Here is an 18,931-nt window from a genome sequence, read left to right on the forward strand (position 1 = left end):
ATTAAGCCCCCCAGTCCTTGGGATTTTTCTTACAGCAGCCCAAGCTGATGAAGACAACCAAATACTTCCCAGTTTGGTCACCCTCTGTGTGACCCATAACAATGATGGAGGTTAGGCGGTTCCTTCCCCAGAGCTCACTCCGGGAATAGTTACTCATAGGCACTGAAGGATGTCAGGAAGTATTTGGCCTCTCCAGATCTGCCTTTTGCAAGGGGCTCTTGTTGCAGTGACTTACTTATACATTTACAGTCTAGCTCCCAACACTTTTGCCTTGGCATAAAATGAAAATTAAAATAGAATTGCATATTTAGCTCAACTTCTCTGCTACAGCACAAGTCTCTAACTTCCTAAAATGTACTTCAGCCTCAAAAATGATGCCCCGCTCCAAACTGCTTCCCTCCTCAGTCGTCTGTCTCCACAGAGGCCAGCTGGACAGATGCTCCCATACTGCTGGGGGATCCCCCAAAGACAGGTGTCTCCTCCTCTAACACACAGGGAAAGCATAGAGCCAGCAAAGCGGGAAGCACTGGCCAGTCCAAGGGGGAGCTCGGAACTCAAACACACCAATGATCTCACCTGTGAGAAGGCTCCAAACGATTGAGGAGTTAGAACTTTTCTAGCCAGTTGTTCTTTCTTTGACAAAGTCCCACATTATTTCCCTATTTCACCCAAAGAACCTGAAATGACCCTTCAGTTGATACCTAAAGCGGAGAGAACATTTCTGAAAACCAAAGGCAGCACTTGTGGGCAATGAAGTTTGATCGGAAGGAAGGCTTATACCAGATGATTTGGGGTAAGAAACAAAGATTCTATTTCACATCACAGAGGTTAACCCCATACAACAGAATGCCAGTTCTCTACATTAGCAAATCATATATATATATATATATATATATATATATATATATATTCATATATATATATACACACACACATATATATATTATAATCTCAGAATTTTCTCAACTGTCTCAGTTTATCTATTCTGTGGAAGGAAAAAGGCAGGAACAGGAATGATGGAAACATGCCAAGATGGGCTAAAGCTATGAACATATTTTTCTTTAAAATAAGGAAAAAGTGTGTGTGTGTGTGTGTGTGTTATATGCTTATTGAAATATATATAAACTTAGTGAAAGCTTGAATCATAAAGAGGAAAATTTTCCCTTAAATTACACTACTCTAGGACAACTAGACTTATAGCCACAACTGACTTCTTCAAGCCATTTCCTCCAGGATTCTCATAGACGCTCAGTGTCTCAAGCTCACACAGGGCCTTTTTAAAGCATAACCCGAGCTAACCTGCTCCACCAAGCGCTGTAACTCTCTCACAGCATGTCGGCTCAGGAAGGCCCTGGTCTGGCCTTCTCTAGCTCTTTGGATGGTGGCCAAGGAGAGAAGTCAAGCTGGCGAGCTCCCCAAGGTGGTTCTCAGGTAACCCGCTGGTTAGATTTCACCTTGTGTGGGTTTAGCTTTGCCTAGCAAGGCAAGGAGGTGCTTGGCCCAGGTCTAGAATGATTTCTGTTTAGGTTTCTTCAGGACCCGGTTATAAACAGCCCGAAGAATGGCTCTGCTGTCCTGAAGGGCACCTCTCAATAGAAACAAAAATAGGACGCTCACTTAACAAAAGGGGACTGTTTGGTCACCAACATCCTAAGCAGGATCTGACTGTCCAACTGGAAGGCCTTTCTGCAAAGTTCAAAAGACAGAGAAGAAAACAACAGCAAGAAAAGAATCATCCCAGAATCACCCACTCCACACCTCCCTTCCCCACGGAAGTGCCAACAGATCAAATATAAACCTCTTTGAAGAAAACTCCAGCCGGGGCTCAGCTTTCGGGTATTAGAAGACACTGGCATCGCAAGCCCCCCTACCCTGCTGTCAGATCCAACACACACAGAATGTTGCCCTCCTATGTGCCCGGTGTTCCCCACACCATAAAAACAGGCTTTCACTTTAATCTACTTACCACAGTGTGGGTGAAGGCTTCTAATTTCCCAGCACAGAGATAAAGGAAAAACACATAGCACACATTAGCGGGACAATGACAGGGTGGACAGTTAGGGAGAGCGGGCAGAAAACAATTGAGAGTCTAGGAGGACCAAGGAGGCCCTTCCTTCAGGCCACTGGAATGAAAAATAATATCGGGTCCCCCTGAGAACACGGCACTTCCCTTGTCCCTCCCCAGCCTGCAACATTATCAACTTCCTGCCAAGACTTCCCGAGAGTGCTCCACATGGGAAAATGCCGGAGAAACAACAGTGTCACCCACACAAAGCCTCAGTGACTGGCCCCCAGTGCCCCTGACAGCCGGACCAGCCAATGCCTGTTCACTGCTTTTTCTTTTCCTGGTCAACTTTAAAAAGACAAAAAAAAAAAAAATCTTGCAGTTTCCCATGGCCAGACCCGTCCTTTGAAGGCCCTCTGCCCTTCTCAGGCCCCTCTTTCAACTGCCTCCCCAACAAAGCCTTCCTCCGGGGGCAGCACGGAGACCTCTCCAAAGCCACTATTCATCCACTGCTCCAGCCTTGAGGTCCTGCCAAGCGGGAGGCAGATTCCCCTCAGAGACAGGATAAATCAATGCCTGCTGGGCTGTGCAGAAAGTTAAGAAGAAAAAGCAGCAGCAGTTCTTCCCTCGTCCATGTTGGGAAGACCTTACCTCTGAAACACAGAGAACTCGAACGCCACTGGGGCAGCAGAGTTTGAGACCCTGGCTCTGGGCTTACAAACACCCGTGATTTTTGTAAGTACACACAGGATGTCCAGTTCTCAATCTATTTTGTTTGTTTTTGCAGTACTGGGGATTAAACCCAGGGCCTTCACACTTTTTAACTTTTTTTTTTTATTGTATTTTGAGACAAGGTCTTACTAAGTAGCTAAATTGCCCAGGCTGGGCTCAAACTTGCAATCCTCCTGCCTCAGCCTCCAAGAGTGCTAGGATTATAGGTGTGCACCACCACACGCCCAGCTCCCACTCCAGCTTTTTTTTTAAAAAGACACTCTTCTCTCTCCTGCACCCATTACCACATTCAATTCCCCAACCACATGTACTCGGTTGGACCTTAGATTTATTTTCTACTGAAAGCACTTCAAAAACCCGACGGTGTTCTCACGGTTATAGAGTTTCAATCTCCCAACTCCCTAGCAAAAGTGCTGCTCAGAGCTGGGGCTCCCTGTCTCCAAACCAGCTCTCCTGCGCCCAAGTCCTTGTTAAATGTTATTCCTCCTCATTCCACACGTACTATCCCCTTACAACTTCCTGCCAGGCCTGCAGTTCCAGCAAGCACCTCCAGATCGGCGGATCAGTGCCTCCCAAATCGAACCCGGGCCTTCTCTCCTCTTCACACCCCACCCCACCAAACTGTCCCAGCCAGTACTCGGGCGCCTAACTCTGACTCCAGTCACTTGCCCCAGCACATCCTCCTGATCCCACTCCCAGGAAACGGTCCCTCAGAATCCACCCCTGCCCTCTACTCCGAGTTTACTGCCTGCAATCTCTCTCTCTCTCCGGAATTATCCCCACAGTTGCCAGGGTTGAACTCAGGGCCTTGCGCTTGCCACTGAGTTGTGCCACTGAGCTACATCCTAGGCCCCTCACCTGGATTTTTGTCTACACAACAATTCTCCATCCCTGACCTCATGGACTTGGACTTTAATACCTTACCAAAAAATAAATCAGGTATTTTTTCACTTGCCCAAAATTTTGCTACGGAAAAAGGCCTAAAATGCTCAGCTGGGGCCCCATCCATTCTCTCTGGCCTCATCCCAGAGTTCTCACCAACACACTCCTTCCTCAGCCCAAGCCTGATACCTTGAGAATCTCCCCATTTTTTCAAAACCTGGGTAAATAGGACACCTTAGTGCTTTCCCTTGAAGTGTTTCCCCATCACCTCATTCCCGTGCATATATATTTTTTCTTAGTATCTCTATCATAGCCCTGCATTTTTCAAAATTAATGTATCATTGCTCCCACCAGTTCCCTTAATTCAACTGTGTCCCTCCAGTAACCAACCTGGGGCCGAGCACAAAGTAAGTGCTTAAGAAACACGTGATGAATCATCACAAGCAGATGATGTATCGCACTCGCCTTAAACAGCTGAGGCTTTCGAAGAATATTAGATTTTTCTTGCCTCATTCTGGTTTTCTCTCCACTGGCTCATCTTTCACATATTGATTCTGAACTGCAGTGTCACCAGCATCCTGAGGGCATTCGCTGACTGCCCAAGCAGGAGGCAGGGAGCTAGGAAGGCACATGGCGACAACCCACAGCCCTGCCCTCAAGGAACGGAGACCACAGGGAAGACAAACACAGCTGAAGCATCAAAATATGAATTCAATAAAGACTATAACTAATAAGAGAGAAAACCAGAGTGTGTTTGCTACTAAGAAAATCATAACAGAAAAGAGCAATTAATAAGGGGATGTTGTCAAATGCCATGGTAATTTTCATTATAACATTGTATTAGACACAATATGATATTGATATTTTTTCACTGAGAATTGCAATAAATTTCTCCACTAAGTACATTCTTAATTCAGATGCCAGGCTTTGAGGCTGCCTTCCCTCCCCTTAAATCCTCACGGAGTTTAAAATCAACAGCGTTGATTTCAAATACAGGAGGCACACAGTTGTTTATGAAGCAAACTTACCTTCAATACTTTGGCCACCCAAGCAGGTATCATACATAAAAATTAAATGTTCTAAATTACACACAAAATATCTCAGTTTTCCAGGCAAGGTCTTTCTGAGGTTCTGGATGGCCAAGTGATGGGGTTGGTAATGTCAGGGAAGCAAAGGACAAGGGATGACAAAAGGGCCACCAGTACAATCCGTTTTAGATGCTACCATAACAAACACGAGGTGGGGCTGGAGGCAGCCATCCAGTTTGGACATGGACCAGGAAAGTTCTCAAACCTTCCTGGAGATAGCATCTTCTTCATAGGGCTGGGCAATGACTTACAGGACAAAAATGTATCCCTGCTACGAACATAACTCTGCTACAGTTGCTCCACTACCATCTTTCCTTGCTAGACAAATGACCAACATTCCTGGACCCTTAATGCGTCTTCTCCAACTTGAGAATATCCATGAACAGACATTCTTGGGGCTACTAATGAGAATGAGGAGGAGGAGGATGAGAAAGCCTGGTCCTCAACTCTGCTAGTGATGCCATCACTACCTGACCCTCCATAACTGATCATCTGTCCCCATTCAGGAGAGTCACTCCGCTGCAAGGACACACACGAACCAAGCATTTTCAACCCAGTGCCATTCCCAATCTGCCTGCCTGACACATACATATGTATGCATGTATCATATATATGTGTATAAATTCACCGTATGTCGTTTCCTAACTGTTCAATCTTACCAGATTGGGGCTTCTACTCTTAGCTAGAATCTATTTCTTAAAGATTGGCTACTCCAAATCTGTGTGTATATGTATGTGAATATGCGTGTGTGTGTCACCCACATTATTACAATACAAATTAGACAAAATAGATGCTTAATGGTGTAATTCGCTCTACAATGGCACTATTATTACAGCATTACTCTATTTTCATTACCAGTGCATATCAGAATCAGCTTCCAACATGTTTTGGGTGAAGACATAAAACTACCTAATCACAGAGCCAATTAATTCTGTAAAAGTCATCCTGTATATCAAAACTAAGACATGTTTGTAGCATTCCAGAAAGATAAGAGTCTGCTCTTGCTTCACTTCCTCTTGCTTATTATGCCTCTACCTCTTCTCTACTTTGACCTATCCTAGTGCAATTACAAGCAAAATCAATAAAAGACCCTTAGCAAGTTTAATTGATCCTCTAAGAAAGGATATTATAATCCATCAGCCCTCCCTCACTTCACGCTAACACTATTTTCCAGCGTCTACCCAGTACCATTGTGATACCAATAAACCACTCTTTCTCACGCTGCTCTCTCATCAGCTCAAATACTGTAACAGCAGAGCAATTTCAAACAGGTTGTGAGTCTCGGAGAGCATTGCTTGCAAAGTGCATGTAAATTATTAGATTACATTACAAGTGAAAGACTCAGCAGAGGGCCACCATAGTGGGGCATTAATGTAGAACAAGTTGAATGGAAACCTTGTAGATGCGCTTCTCCAATGGAAGTTTTTGGCAGGGAAGAGAAAGTGAGTAAAAGGGAAGGGAGGGCAAGGAACGGTGAGATGCTGAGAAATGAGGCACCAAAGAGCACTGGAGCACGGTGGGAAGGGAAGGAGCTACCCTGGCCTCAATGACGGGGAGCAGGAAAACCAGCAGGGACCCCAGGAATGGTGGTAGTTGTGTGCAGGGTGGCAGGGAGCGGCTAGGCTCAAGCCCACCTCTTGCTCGCTGAAGATATGAGAGGTAATACCAGGGAGGCCTGACACGTGGTAGACAGCACTGAACTTGAGTGATCTGTCCTCACTTGGCAGGATCCAGCCCATGGTGCCTGAAATGAGAGATGGGGCTGGATCGAGTTCCAGGACTGGAACTGGCAGCAAAAGGAAAAGCATCAAAACCTCCACCCATGCCCAGAGACTCTTGCTTGTTTCATAGAGCAGCCACTCAGGGCCAAGGAGGGTGCTCCCAGCAAAGGGGACTGAAGACTCAAGGAGGAGGGGATGGTGGCCCGGGGTTCACCAGCCCGTGTCTGCTCTATGGTCACCACCATCACTGCAGCCATACCCACTGTGTGCCAGGTGCTTCACATGCATTAATACACAGGTTCCTACAACCACCCCGGGAGGCTGCATCTCCACCATGCCTAATTCACAGGTGAAGACAGAGACCAAGTGGTCCACGGACTTACCTAAGGCCATACAGCTGTCACACAGCACTCCCAGAAGCTTGTCACAGCCAGCTGAATGTCCTCTGTTTCCCAACATGTCCCACTGCGAGTTGTTTAAGACTGGAGCAAGCCTGAGTGTGCAGAAGGCTGCTGAATCCAAGGGGCAGGGGTGGAACGAGAAGGTGGCCAGGTTAGAACTGAAGCTAAAGGTGCAAGCATGAGCCAGTTGGAGATGGGCTCAAAGCATCAAACAGTGCTGAGCCCCACAGGGCAATGTGGGAAAGGTGAGCTACAGAGCACATGAGCACCTGCCTTATCCAAGGCACTGCGCAGGGTGGAAACAAGCCGTGGTGTTTGCCTAGCAGAGGCCAAGCTCATACCCACAAAACAGCACTTTAGGACAGCATGGAAACAGCAGGCACAGGAAGAGATTTCCTTTGTCTTGAATGAGCAAGGCAGGCACATGTGACTGACAAATGTAAAAGACAGGAGCCTTGAGAAGTCCAGAGGGAGAGAAGATCTCATGCAGGGCTAAATGGATGGAAGGATTTCCAATAAGCAAAGTGAGATAACAAGCCAGCATAGGAACTAGACAGGGGACAGGAGGAAGGGAAAGATGAAGGCACATACAGAAGTTCCAGACATGTTTAGAAACATGCAGTGTTGGGCTACCCTGAGAAATGCCATCACACCAGGAAGGCAGGAACCAGAATGCTCTTGATGGCCCCTTTGTTCCCCAAAGCCTAGCAGAGTACCAGGCACATAGAAAGTGCTCCCTAAACACTGGATGAATGAAAGACCACCTTGGGCTCTAACACAGTGATGTCCACACTAAACAAATGGGGGAGAGGCCTCAGAATTTATATTCTAGGACAGATGCATGCCTAAATGTAACAGGATATTAATGAGCATGTACTAAAAGTGGCATAAAGATACTGTATGATTATAATAATAAGTATTTACGTTATTTGTCCTCCCTTGCCTCCTCCTTGAAACCATAGTGAGTAACACCTGGAGGTCAGTGTGAGTTACTGTGGAAATGAGTTTCCCCTCTTCCTTCCCACCGCCATGCCCTGGGCTCTGGAGGGCTGCTTCTGCAGCCAGCGTGCCCTAGAGTTTTCAAATACATGAGGTATAGCTCCTAAGCAGATCATAAAACCAATATGGTGAGTCTTGGCCTGTATTTTAAATAATAAAGCAAAAATGACAGAGTAGCACGGGGAAAGGGTAAATATTTTATATGAAAATATTATGTGAAGAGCTTCTTTCCGTGTGTGTGCATATGTACAACTGGCTCACAAAATAAATTTTTTTCTCATTGTAGATCATAATATAAATGTTTCAAAGATATCACTGTAAAGGGTTAAGAAGTTTCGGAATTAGGACTTTTTTTTATGTTCAAGCTGACCCTTGTCTTCCTCAATGAGTGTGACTGTCAAAATGGTACATACAGGTCTTTTAGGGCTGGTAAACTTGGTCCATCCTGAAACTTCTGTGGAACACACTAAGAAACAGATCCTTTGACACAACCCCGGTTTAACAACACACCATCAATCCTTTTGAAAAGAAATTTATTTTTTTTTCTAATTATAAAATTAGTGCATACATAATGCAGGGCAGCTGCTCAGAAAATACAGAACGACACAAAGGAAAAGAAGCAGATAATCTCAACATGCACAAATGACCACCTTATTACTGCATAATTTTGGAATGTGTGGGTCCAAGAAAATTTCCTGATATCATTATACTTCACACACATACACACACACACGCATGCACACACACATGTACACTCACTACAGTTATTTACAAAAATGATGTGATTCTCTGCACACTGCAATGAATGCTGGTACTTTTCACCTAGCAAGAGATCATGAACAGTTTTCTCTATTAAGAAATACTTTTCTACTGCCACCAAGTTTTTAGTGGCTCTGTAGTATTCCAGTAGCAGGCTTTCTCTCAGGTCCCACAAGGAAGGCACAGCTTTAGCAGGGGAGGGACACACTCTCTCTGGGCCCCCGGCTACGTCCAACTCCAGAGATCCCACTGTAAGAGACTCAAGTCCACCACAGTATTTTACTCCCACTAAATCAGAATGGGAAGCTCACACACTATTTTCACTATGCTTTACCTTGACTTGCTGACATGGCCACGGCTCACTGGCTACTTTCTAATTAGTAATAAAAATGCCTACTGGGATTTAAAAAAAAATAACAAGCACGGACAATGTTCCACTATTGATGAAAGGCCAAAATGAGACACTCACTTTCATACATATGCACTGCCTAACGCTGGGATTAACTTGTGTCATCATCTTCACCGCCTCAGGGGGGTTTCCGGGAGGCACGAACTCGATCCTGTATGTTTTTGGAACTTCGAAGGATCCTGCCCAAGCATACAAATAGAAAGGACATTTAATGAGAAAATAGAAGACCTGGGTTCCGGTCACAGGCAGAGTATGATTTCCACATCTCACCAGGTTTCTATGAGTGTCAGTTCAAACAGGCACCCAGCTGGAGAATTCGGTGCTCAGCCACCCCAACCCCCCGCTCTAACATATTTCACCCTAATAACACAGGGCCAGTGGCAGCATCAGGAGTGAGCGCCACATATCTAACGTGCACCTCGAAGCTCGGATTAAAAGGCAAGCTCTAGAACATCCAAGAGACCTTCACCGAGGGTCAGTTCTACAGATTCCGGAGTCTCCCTGCACCTCAGGAAAGTCGCTGAACCTCACTAACTTGGACTGTCCCCTCATACTGTGAAGTCCGGTCCCTTCAGCTGTACCGTCCCTGTCATACGAGCGCTCCTGGGAGGACACGCTGCATTGTCACATGGCCTTTCATCATCCACTGGTTTTATAACTGGAAAGTGAAAATGAAAAGCAATGCAGTTTATTTAAGAGGTTTGAGTCTTGCTAAATATACACATTTCCTCTGTGATTGGATGTTGAAAATCCATTAATTTCCACATAATTACTCCTCCCCATGACTCGCGTGGATCCCTTGGAATGATAGAAGCCTCCTGGCTTCTAGAAGGGCAGAATCACATGTGGTTGCCTTTTCTCCTTTTGTCCATTTCTTCAGGTTTCTTTAAAACTAATTGGAAGAGTCAATAAAGTCCCCAGCAATTCCCCTAACACCCCAGGAAGCAGATCGCTGGCTCTTCAGACCTGCTCCGGCTGTTTTCCCAAGTATTCCCTTACCTGCCTTTGTCAATTGGCATTCTGGACAAGTTCGTCATAACTTCTCAAAGTGTCAACGTTCCTCTTTTCACTGCCCTTGTTAAAGATAATTTAAAATTAGAAAGTCACATTCCCAGCCATTTCAGAGTCAATGCTAATTTCCTTTTCTTGTGCACAAACGTCTCTTTTCCCCTCTAGAGATTCCCTGCCTTCATCCACAGCCTCCGCTCCACAGCCCCAAACAGGCATTTTTTTTTTTTTTGGTACTGGGGATCCAACTCGGATCCTTGCGCTTGTGAGGCAGGCGCTGGAACCACTGAGCTAAATCCCCGGCCCTAAACAGGCATTCTTAACCTCAGAACACACTCCTCCCTTCCCATTTGGCACCATCCTTACTTTCCCGCAAAATACTTCACCCAGTGAAACACACTTTGGCTTATGGTTCTCCTCCCTTCACTTTGGAGAGCAATGTCTGCGTCTAGAGACTGCAAAGTCACCTTCAGGAAAGAAGCATCCAGTAGGTTGTCAATTAATCAGGACAAGACAGGAAAAATGATGTCAGGCAAAGCTTGGAATCTCAATACATACATTCATGTTAGGGGGATCCCGAGGATTTCTCCCACACAACCTAAAATTCATATTTCTGTTTCTTATTTGGCTATAACTAATTCCCCACCCTAACAGTGCTGTGGTTAATAGTCTGGAATTCTTAAGACAGTGATTACCATACCTCCTTATAGATTCAAACACTGCTCTCTCGTTTTTCCCCCTTTTGGGAAATTTCATCTCTATTCTTTGCAACCCGCCTATTTATCCTTGGTAGTATTCTTTGCTCACAGAGTAAGTCAAATGATTTTCTATTCTATCATTTTTAGTCCCATGTCTGGCTTGACATACAGATTTTAACCCTGTCTCTTTTCCCCCATCAAGTACAGATCCAAATGTCACCATTCCCCTCACGTGTACAATCCCGTCAAATTTCAGAATGTCATCTGTACACAATTTTATTTCTCTTACTTCTTGCACACACGCCTACCACTTACGTACAGCAATGTTGCCACATTCGTGTTTCATAAACTTCATCAGTATTCTGCCAAATCCTCCCCTGAAGTAAGCTAGGTATTTTTAACAGTGCACTGCCTCTTTCACTGGCTTGAGGACCCCATACTAACTGGGGGCCCTTCCTGTACCCCAGAAGACTTCATCTGTTATGGTGTGGGCATGCATGCAGAAACTTCCTAATTATTTCAGAAAACTTTAAAGAGCTCATAATCAAAATGTCAACACTCAAAAACATGAAGATGGGTCAAGGCCAGGGGAATTATAGATCCTCTATACTATAATGTTTCTTCATTATTCCCAAACTCTGATGGAGTTCTAGGGAAACACCGTTAGTACAGAACCCACCTCACCCCACAGGACAGCTTGGAGTCGGCCCTGCACAGGCCACCCAAGAGGGCCCCAGTTCTGGGGACCAGACGGGTCACAAGGAAATTACAGCACCACGCCATTGTTAATGTGCTGCAGTGTGTAACGTGGTAAGGCAATGAGCAGTAAGGATGGGTCGTGTAAAGCCATTAAAATCTGTAAGGAAAAAAAGACTTCTTTCTCCAACACAAGGGGATTGTTTCTTGTGATTCCTTTTAGCATGAGCATGTAAGAGCTGAAGCAAAGGGCCAGCCAGCCTACACTGTGAGCTCTGCTACATTTATTCCTCATCACATTCCCAATCTTTTCTAAGGATTTATTTAGACAATCTCCTGGATTTCTACCCCAAAATAACTCTGATAATAATAATAATAATAATAATAATAATAACAGGCTGTCACAAAAGAACTCCAGAACCCCCAAGCTGAACTCCCAACACAACACCCTCTAAGTGATCACAAATAATCAAAGATGATCATTAAATCAGAAGAGATAGCCTGAAGGAAGCCACACTCTGCCACACCAGGGTGGCCCCAGGGAAGCTGTCCACAGGGGTCGAAGCAACAAACTAAGCTTAGAAAGAGAGCTGCTTCCCCAGAATCAAAATGTGCTGTATCCATATCCTCCCAGTTCTTTGCTCTAACCCTAGAGCTGCCTAATTTTCAGCCTTAGGAGCCCCAAACCAAGAAACTCTACAACATATCTGAGAAAGAGGTAAAATTGGCGAGAGTTTTTATCTACTATTATATTATGTAGGTGGGAAACTATAATGTGTTACAGTAATAGAGTAAATAGATAACTTACTGTGAACATCACAGCCTTCCTGAGTATTTGAGAATTATTTTGCATCTTCTACAACAGAAAGAATGATGAAGATTCTAGATGCTGGTAGAAATTTTTCTATAAAATAAAAACCTCAATTAACCAGAACCTACTAATTCAGTTTTCTAAATTGCTACTAGCAACTTAGAGAACAAGGGAGGCAAGTAACAAAACATGCATGGTTCTGCTGAGGATTTAACAAAAAGAAGAGATGATACAATTTCCAAACTCAGATCAAGACAGCTTTAGTCCTGCCTCTGACACTCTCTCCATTCATGGTTCTGTAAGGTGCAATCAGAATTCCTCCTCAAAGCAGTGACCCTGTGGCCCCATAAAATTCTCGAACCTCATGGAAAGAGTCAATTACATTCTCAATGCACTTTCGAGGGTAGGAAAGGAACCATCACATTTAAAAACCATACTCAATAAGTAAAAGATCAAAAAAAATATTTTGGGTTAATCTACCACTAATCAAAAAATATCAATTCATCAGTAACATCCTGGTGACCTTGAAGAAAAATCACAGTTTACAGCATGTTAATCAACGTTCAAGCTCTGTGATCAGGAGCTGGCTTTTTCTTTTGAAGCATTAATTCAAAAATGATAGTTTTATTTTTTTTAATGAAGAGCCTAAAAAGATGGGTAAAAAATTTTAACAGTTCAGTTCCAAACCAACACCCAACACTTCCTATCATGAATTAGATTTTCAAAAACCATAGAAAAATCTAATCTACATCTGGGGATTTAGCTCAGTGATGCCACACCTGCCTGGCAAGTGATAGGTCCTGAGTTCGATTCCCGGTACTGCCAAAAAAAAAAAAAAAACCACAGAAAAGATGAAAGAGAGGAATGAAGAAGAGAATGTACTGTTTCTAAATTCTGAGCCAGGACAACCATCTTCCTATTCAGAAAGGTATTCTACATTCTAGGTTACTGATCAATTCAACAGCTAGGAACTCTCCTTGTTTTGGAAGAATTTATCACTAATATGGGATGAATAGTCCAGGGGTCTCAAGGGAGCGGAAGAAAGTTGCAGCAAAGCCCCTGCACGTCATCTCATGGAAGACAAAGAGGGTGACCAGTAGGGGATATCATATTAAAAGATATGGAATACACACACACACACACACACACACACACATTTTATTTTTTACTCACAGGGCAGTCACATTACAACTCTTTCCCTAAAGAAGCCGAGTTATGTTTTCTGCTTCCTGAGACACAGAAGTACACACATGAACTAAAAAAGAGCACAATTCACCAAGTGGATTAGGAGGATGAAGAAAAAAGGCCGAATCCTCCCCAAAATGTGGCATATGCTTTAAGAGTCGGTCCCATATGAATACAATTTTCAGTAACACATGCTCAGTCTGTCCTTCCTACATCACACTATGAGGACCTAAATGCAAAAGCAGGAGAATCAAGGAAAATGTGCATTTTGATTCAAAAGTGACAACAGACAGCCTACTGGCCTCTCTCATGCCAAAGGTTAGCTGCAGACAGTGACTGCTTCCAAAAGCAATTGAGCTGGCATTAAAAATCCGAAGAACCCTTCCATCAGGAGGCACAGCCTAATGCAGCTGTGCACCCCACTTTGGGACTCCATTGTGGGCCCATAGGCGGGTGTCTGCCCACCTCTGCAGCCTCGAATGCACAAACAGAACAGTCTCAGCTGACCAGGCCTCAGAGCAGGCTCCCAGCTGCTCCAGCTGCAGAAACAGGCTCCTTACAACGCCAGTGGCTTTGGGAAAATTCTAGCAGGTGACTAACATAAAAAAGGTCCCGCTATAAATGTTTGAGTCACTCAGGACTTGAGTTCTAGATTAATAATTCAATTCCTTTTAAGAAAGAAGTAAAAGTAACAGAAAAAGTTATCCTAACTTATCATGTAATGCGTTTTCCAAAATTATTCTATTACATTTTAAAGAGTATAATTATAAATGTTTTTATGAGCAATTTACTGGAAAATTAAAGTCCTTTAGTTTAAAAAATAATCATTTCATCCCTCTGGCAGAAGATTTTCTCCCAGCCAGTAGCATTTTCAAACTCTAGGCCATCATTTGCTCACTACAGAGAGCTATGTCCATGCCAGAGAAGTTGATCTGAGAACCCATCTCTAGAAAGCGCGCTACATCACTAGCTAAGAGAACCTACTAAACAGCCAGTCAGTGGAGACTGAAGGTAAGAAAGAAGGGAACACATTTTCAAAGGCAAGGAGTTGTAAGGGTGTAGCAGTCCCTGGGGCTAGAAATACAAGGCTGGCCCTGTTAACGGACTGACTGTAAGTCAATCTAAACTGAGCTTCTAGGGGCTTCGATCTCAACCCAACTGGGCTTTTCAGTGTTAATCCCATCTGTAGGTTTCGATTTTTCCCCCCTTAGGTCAGCCTGCCCTAAAAGCCTTCAATCTTCTACACTAGCGCTGCTAACCCACTGGGTGGTGCCCAGCCCTGAGTAAATTCAGGAAAGTAAAATACTTCCGGCATGCATAGAATAAGGAGATCTGGAAAAGGGTTTTTTAACAACAGTTATGTCACAACGCCCATGTCTCTCTCAAGTCCCTGAAAACCTTGTGAGATTAAAGATTCACTGTGGTTTTCTCCGGCTTCATTCTTACTTCCCACACTGCCTCCTGCCTGTCTTCCCCCCACCCCTTTCATTGTGCCATCAAGATGGGACAGAATGGTACCAGCCATCATCAAGAAGACCAAGCAAAGGGAGGGCTTTTATTAAAACTGCTAATGCTCCCTGCAGTTGTAAGGATGGGGAAGTCCTCTCTCAGATTATCAAGTCACACATCTGATTTTGGATTAAAGGTACACAGTCTATTCACACTTGAATTCCCAGGAGGGAAGGAGGAATTCAGGGAGCCTCAACTCTACCTAGGCAATGTCTCATGAGGTCACCTCAATGTCATGAGAAGACAGACCACAATCTCTGCAGACTTCAAAGGCTAGCTGCTGGGAAGCTCACCCTGGGACCCCCTTGGGAAAGTCCCTCCCAAATCAGGAAGCTTCCCCTTTTGCCAAGAACTCCCCTCAACCCTCTTTGAGGTGGAAAACACTAATTATAAGGTGGTGATGCTTGCTTTCCTTTCCAGTCGTGTGCCTTTATGTTTTAAGTATTTAAGAGGCGTAATCACCTAGTGTGTAGGTTAATTTCTTTCCGATATTGTAATTTATGCAACATTAATACTGGATGCCAGCTCCAATTTTCTTACTGCTTACACCCTGGGAGCCGACTTGCATATTCTGCCAACTCCATTACATCATCTGAAAACCCAAACATTTCCCATTTTCAAATCACTCTCAACTCTCAGGCATACTTACACATTCTCTCTTTCTCTCCCTAGCGCTCTCTCTCTCTCTCTCTCTCTCTCTCTCTCTCTCTCTCACACACACACACACACACACACACACACACACACACACAGAAAGACTGGTACCCCTGAGAGCAGACGCTACATCTGAGGTTAAAGTCTGCAAATGCACATAATTTCTGGAAGCTATTCTACTGCTGTGTTAGCTAAAGGATGCTTCCATCTCTGACCTTCCTTTTTCCATTCAGACTGTTATATAACCTAGTGCCTGCGTGCAGGATGTGAGTTGAGTGTCTGGGCCTTACCTCCCCCCTCCCATTGAATCTCCTAAGAGGAATGGACAGGGGTTGGTTCAAAGAATAAGTGAGGGGTGGCGCTCTAGGGGGCCAGGGGATATAGGTCAGGAGGTCAGCTGTGCAAGATGCACCCGCTCCTATTTGTCCCTCTTCCCTTTTGGCTGAGCTTATGGGGCTGGTGGTACTGAATGCCCTGGCGTTATATAATTTGCAGGAACAGCAAGTTACGGATTTGCTAGTCGGTTCTGCAGCCTGCCACCCCTATCTCTTGCAAGAACACCTTCTGGCAAGAATGACACCTGAAGACACTAATAACATACGGAAGGGGAGGGGCTAAGAAGGAGGGGATAGCAGCACAAACCAGAAATCAGTGTGGCTTCCCATATACTATGCTCCCCTTTCTTTAAAAAAAAAAAGCCACAAAAACACACGAAGGGGATTTTCTCCAGTGTTTCTGATTAACCCTGTTACATAACCCACTCGCATTCCAAATCCACCGTCTCAGGGTCTAAATATACTCTTCGCAGTCCAAAGCTCTCTGAACACGAACTCACCAGCCGGCGGCAGGTCTGGCCCCCAGCCCTCTCCCCTCCGTCCCAGCCCTTGCTGCCCCCCCCCCCGACTCCAACCGCGGTTCGTTGCGGCCACTCTTTGGAAATCTCCTTTAATTAAATGTTTTTCGCGTGTGTCATCCCGATGGCTTTTACTGTACTCGAATTCCGTGAATGGGAAAGCGACCGGACTGGGGGTGTGGCCAAGGTGAGGCGCGCAAGGGGGGGGGGGGGTACTGTGAAACAGCCAGCACATGATCAGCCATATTCCTACCTCCAACTAAGACACCGGAGAGGCGGGGAGCGGCTCCGGGCCCCTTGTCTCCCCAGCCCTCCCAGTACCCAGAAGAGGGGCGCGCGGGCCGGGCGCAACCCCGGTGGAGAGCGCCTGGTTCCCGGCTTCCGCGGGCCCGCGTCCTCCGAGTGACAGGCGTGATTTATACATTATTTACAACAGTAATTAAAACGGCAGCTTCCTGCTCCTCTTTGCAAACTCCAGGAGCATTCAAGTAGCCCCCCTCCCCCAGTGGGGGACAAAACCCACATCAGGTTCCCACACCTTTAAGGGGAGTAAGCTCTCCTGACAGCCGACTTTACCCAGGAAAACGCCAGGAAAAGCAACGGATCTATCCTCCCAACACACACGCACACGCACACCAGAATGAAGCGCTCCAACTATCCAACCACCATTCGACTCGCCCTGACCGGACCCGGATTCTCCCAGACTCGCCAGGAACCTCTAAGGGGGAGAGGGGAGCATTGTCCGGCCAAAACTAAGTTTGGGTGCCCGTGGAGCTTTTTCTTGGTTCCTGTCTGGGTGGCCGCGGCCTCCGGGGCGCGTAGGGCGCCCGGGCGTACACGCCCCCCGCCGACTGAGGCGTAGGGCTCCCAGTCCGGGCTCCAAACTTGTGCGGCGCACAACTCGGCGAGCACCTCGCGCGCCCGCATCCGGTTCGCTGCCCCGGGCCTCTCCCCCAGCCCCACACCCTACACCGCGCTCTGGAGGAGGTGCCCAAGTCACCCCTGATCCCCTGGGGCGCCCCTTCTCCATCTCCGGGGCTCCCGAGGTCGCTCCGTCCATCCGCGCCCCCCCTCACTGAGCTCTAGGAAAACACCTCCCCGACTCAGCAGCTGCGGCCGAAACTGTCAAGAGGAGAAAAGGTGGAGGAGGAGGGTGGCCACGAACAGATTTTTGTTTTCCTTTTAAAAGGACACTGCCGCTTTAAAAGTTTCTATCCCGGGCCCCTTCTCCCGAGGCTCTGGGTTGGGGGGGAGCGAATTTAATTTGGGCAGCGAGGCTCTCCTCCGTCTTTGCAAAAAAAAAAAAAAAAAATCAAAGCCCGGGGTTTCGTCCGGCGGCTGTCAACCCCGCCGCCGCCTCCCCGCCCCCTCCTCCCGCGAGCCCAACACGGGCTGCAAAAGTTTGCAACATTTCTGGGGGGCGGCGGGGGGAGGGGCGGGAGCCGCGGGCCTGGGGCGCCGACGCAGGAGGCTCGCACGCGCCCCCGGACCCCGCGCCCCGGGCGCCGCCTCCGGCCGCCCCCCGCCCTGCCGCCCCCTCCCCAGCCCCACTCGCCGCCTCCTACCTCGGCTGGCGCCGGAATAGCTCTGTCTGCGCCCGGGCGCGGGCGGCTCGCTCTTGCGGGCGGATTCTGGGTGCAGCGGGGTCTCCCTGGAGCCGGCGGCCGCATCCGCGCCGCTGCTGCCCGGCTCGCTGGCGGCGGGGTCGGGGGCTGCCGGAGCTGACTCCATGTTTTTCCCAATGTAGAGATCGCTGGAGATGGCGAGCTCCAAGACTCCCTCTATCTTCTGTTTTCAGAGCAACTCTATGGTACCAAAAAAAAAAAAAAAAACAAAAAAAAAAAAAAAAAGGGAGAAGGAGCTCGGCGAGGGCAGGAGAGAGAAAGCAAGCGGCGGCGGACGAGTGCGCCAGGGAGCGCGCGTCGCGTCGGGGGACGGCGGTGTGCGCCCCGCGCGGGTGGCGGCGGTCTGGCCACAGGCAGCGCTAGCGAGAGTCGCTGCAGCCGGCCCCCACACCCACACTCCCCACCCTCCAGACCCCAGACCGACAGCCAGCGACTGGCTGCCGATTTTGGGAGGTGGGGAAAAGAGGGGGAAGGGGAGGGGAGGGCCTCCTGCGCCCTAGTCCTCCCCTGGGCTCGGCCCAGGGACAGAGATGAAAATCGTAGAGACGGTTGTGTGTCTACTTTTGAGACTCTCGGGAGCAGAACTAGCCCCATCCGCAGCCAACCTGGGAGGAGACAAACCCGGTGAGCCCGCGTGGAGGCATCGAAGGTAGCTCCCCGCCTGCCCTTCCCTACCCAGGGCTGCCTGGAAACGGAGGAGGACTTGGAAGCCCAAAGAAAGAGTAGAATAGGAGAACGAGGTCGTGGCACTTTTTACTTTGGGATGAGACGGCCAGTGGGTTTCTAATCTTAGGTAGTCTGCGTCTGAAACACATTGTGTGAGTCTAGAATCGCCATGGACAGCCAGTTTCTGGCTGATGGAAGAGGTCGTTTTCAGCCCTTTTGCTGTTTCCTCC

The 18,931-nt window shown here is 47.0% G+C and overlaps 1 protein-coding gene and 1 long non-coding RNA gene across 2 annotated transcripts in view; both read right to left on the bottom strand.

The window, feature by feature from the left end:
- The window catches only part of LOC147821825 (uncharacterized), a 107,708-nt gene extending 89,843 nt beyond the window's left edge, over positions 1 to 17,865 (bottom strand). Inside the window, exon 1 of the long non-coding RNA XR_015446506.1 lies at positions 1,967 to 17,865. This is a non-coding gene — a long non-coding RNA (uncharacterized LOC147821825). The remainder of the gene's footprint in view (positions 1 to 1,966) is intronic.
- Positions 1 to 18,312, bottom strand: part of Rora (RAR related orphan receptor A) — a 674,381-nt gene extending 656,069 nt beyond the window's left edge. Inside the window, exon 1 of the mRNA XM_021237123.2 lies at positions 17,976 to 18,312. Within this exon, the coding sequence (XP_021092782.1) occupies positions 17,976 to 18,141 (166 nt within the window). The 5' untranslated portion in view covers positions 18,142 to 18,312. The remainder of the gene's footprint in view (positions 1 to 17,975) is intronic.
- Between the last annotated feature and the right edge of the window lie 619 nt (positions 18,313 to 18,931).

The sequence above is a fragment of the Heterocephalus glaber genome, unplaced genomic scaffold, assembly GCF_053883595.1.
Source record: "Heterocephalus glaber isolate CG9 unplaced genomic scaffold, H.glaber_assembly_v1.0 deba00001689, whole genome shotgun sequence".
Taxonomy (NCBI): Eukaryota; Metazoa; Chordata; class Mammalia; order Rodentia; family Bathyergidae; genus Heterocephalus; species Heterocephalus glaber.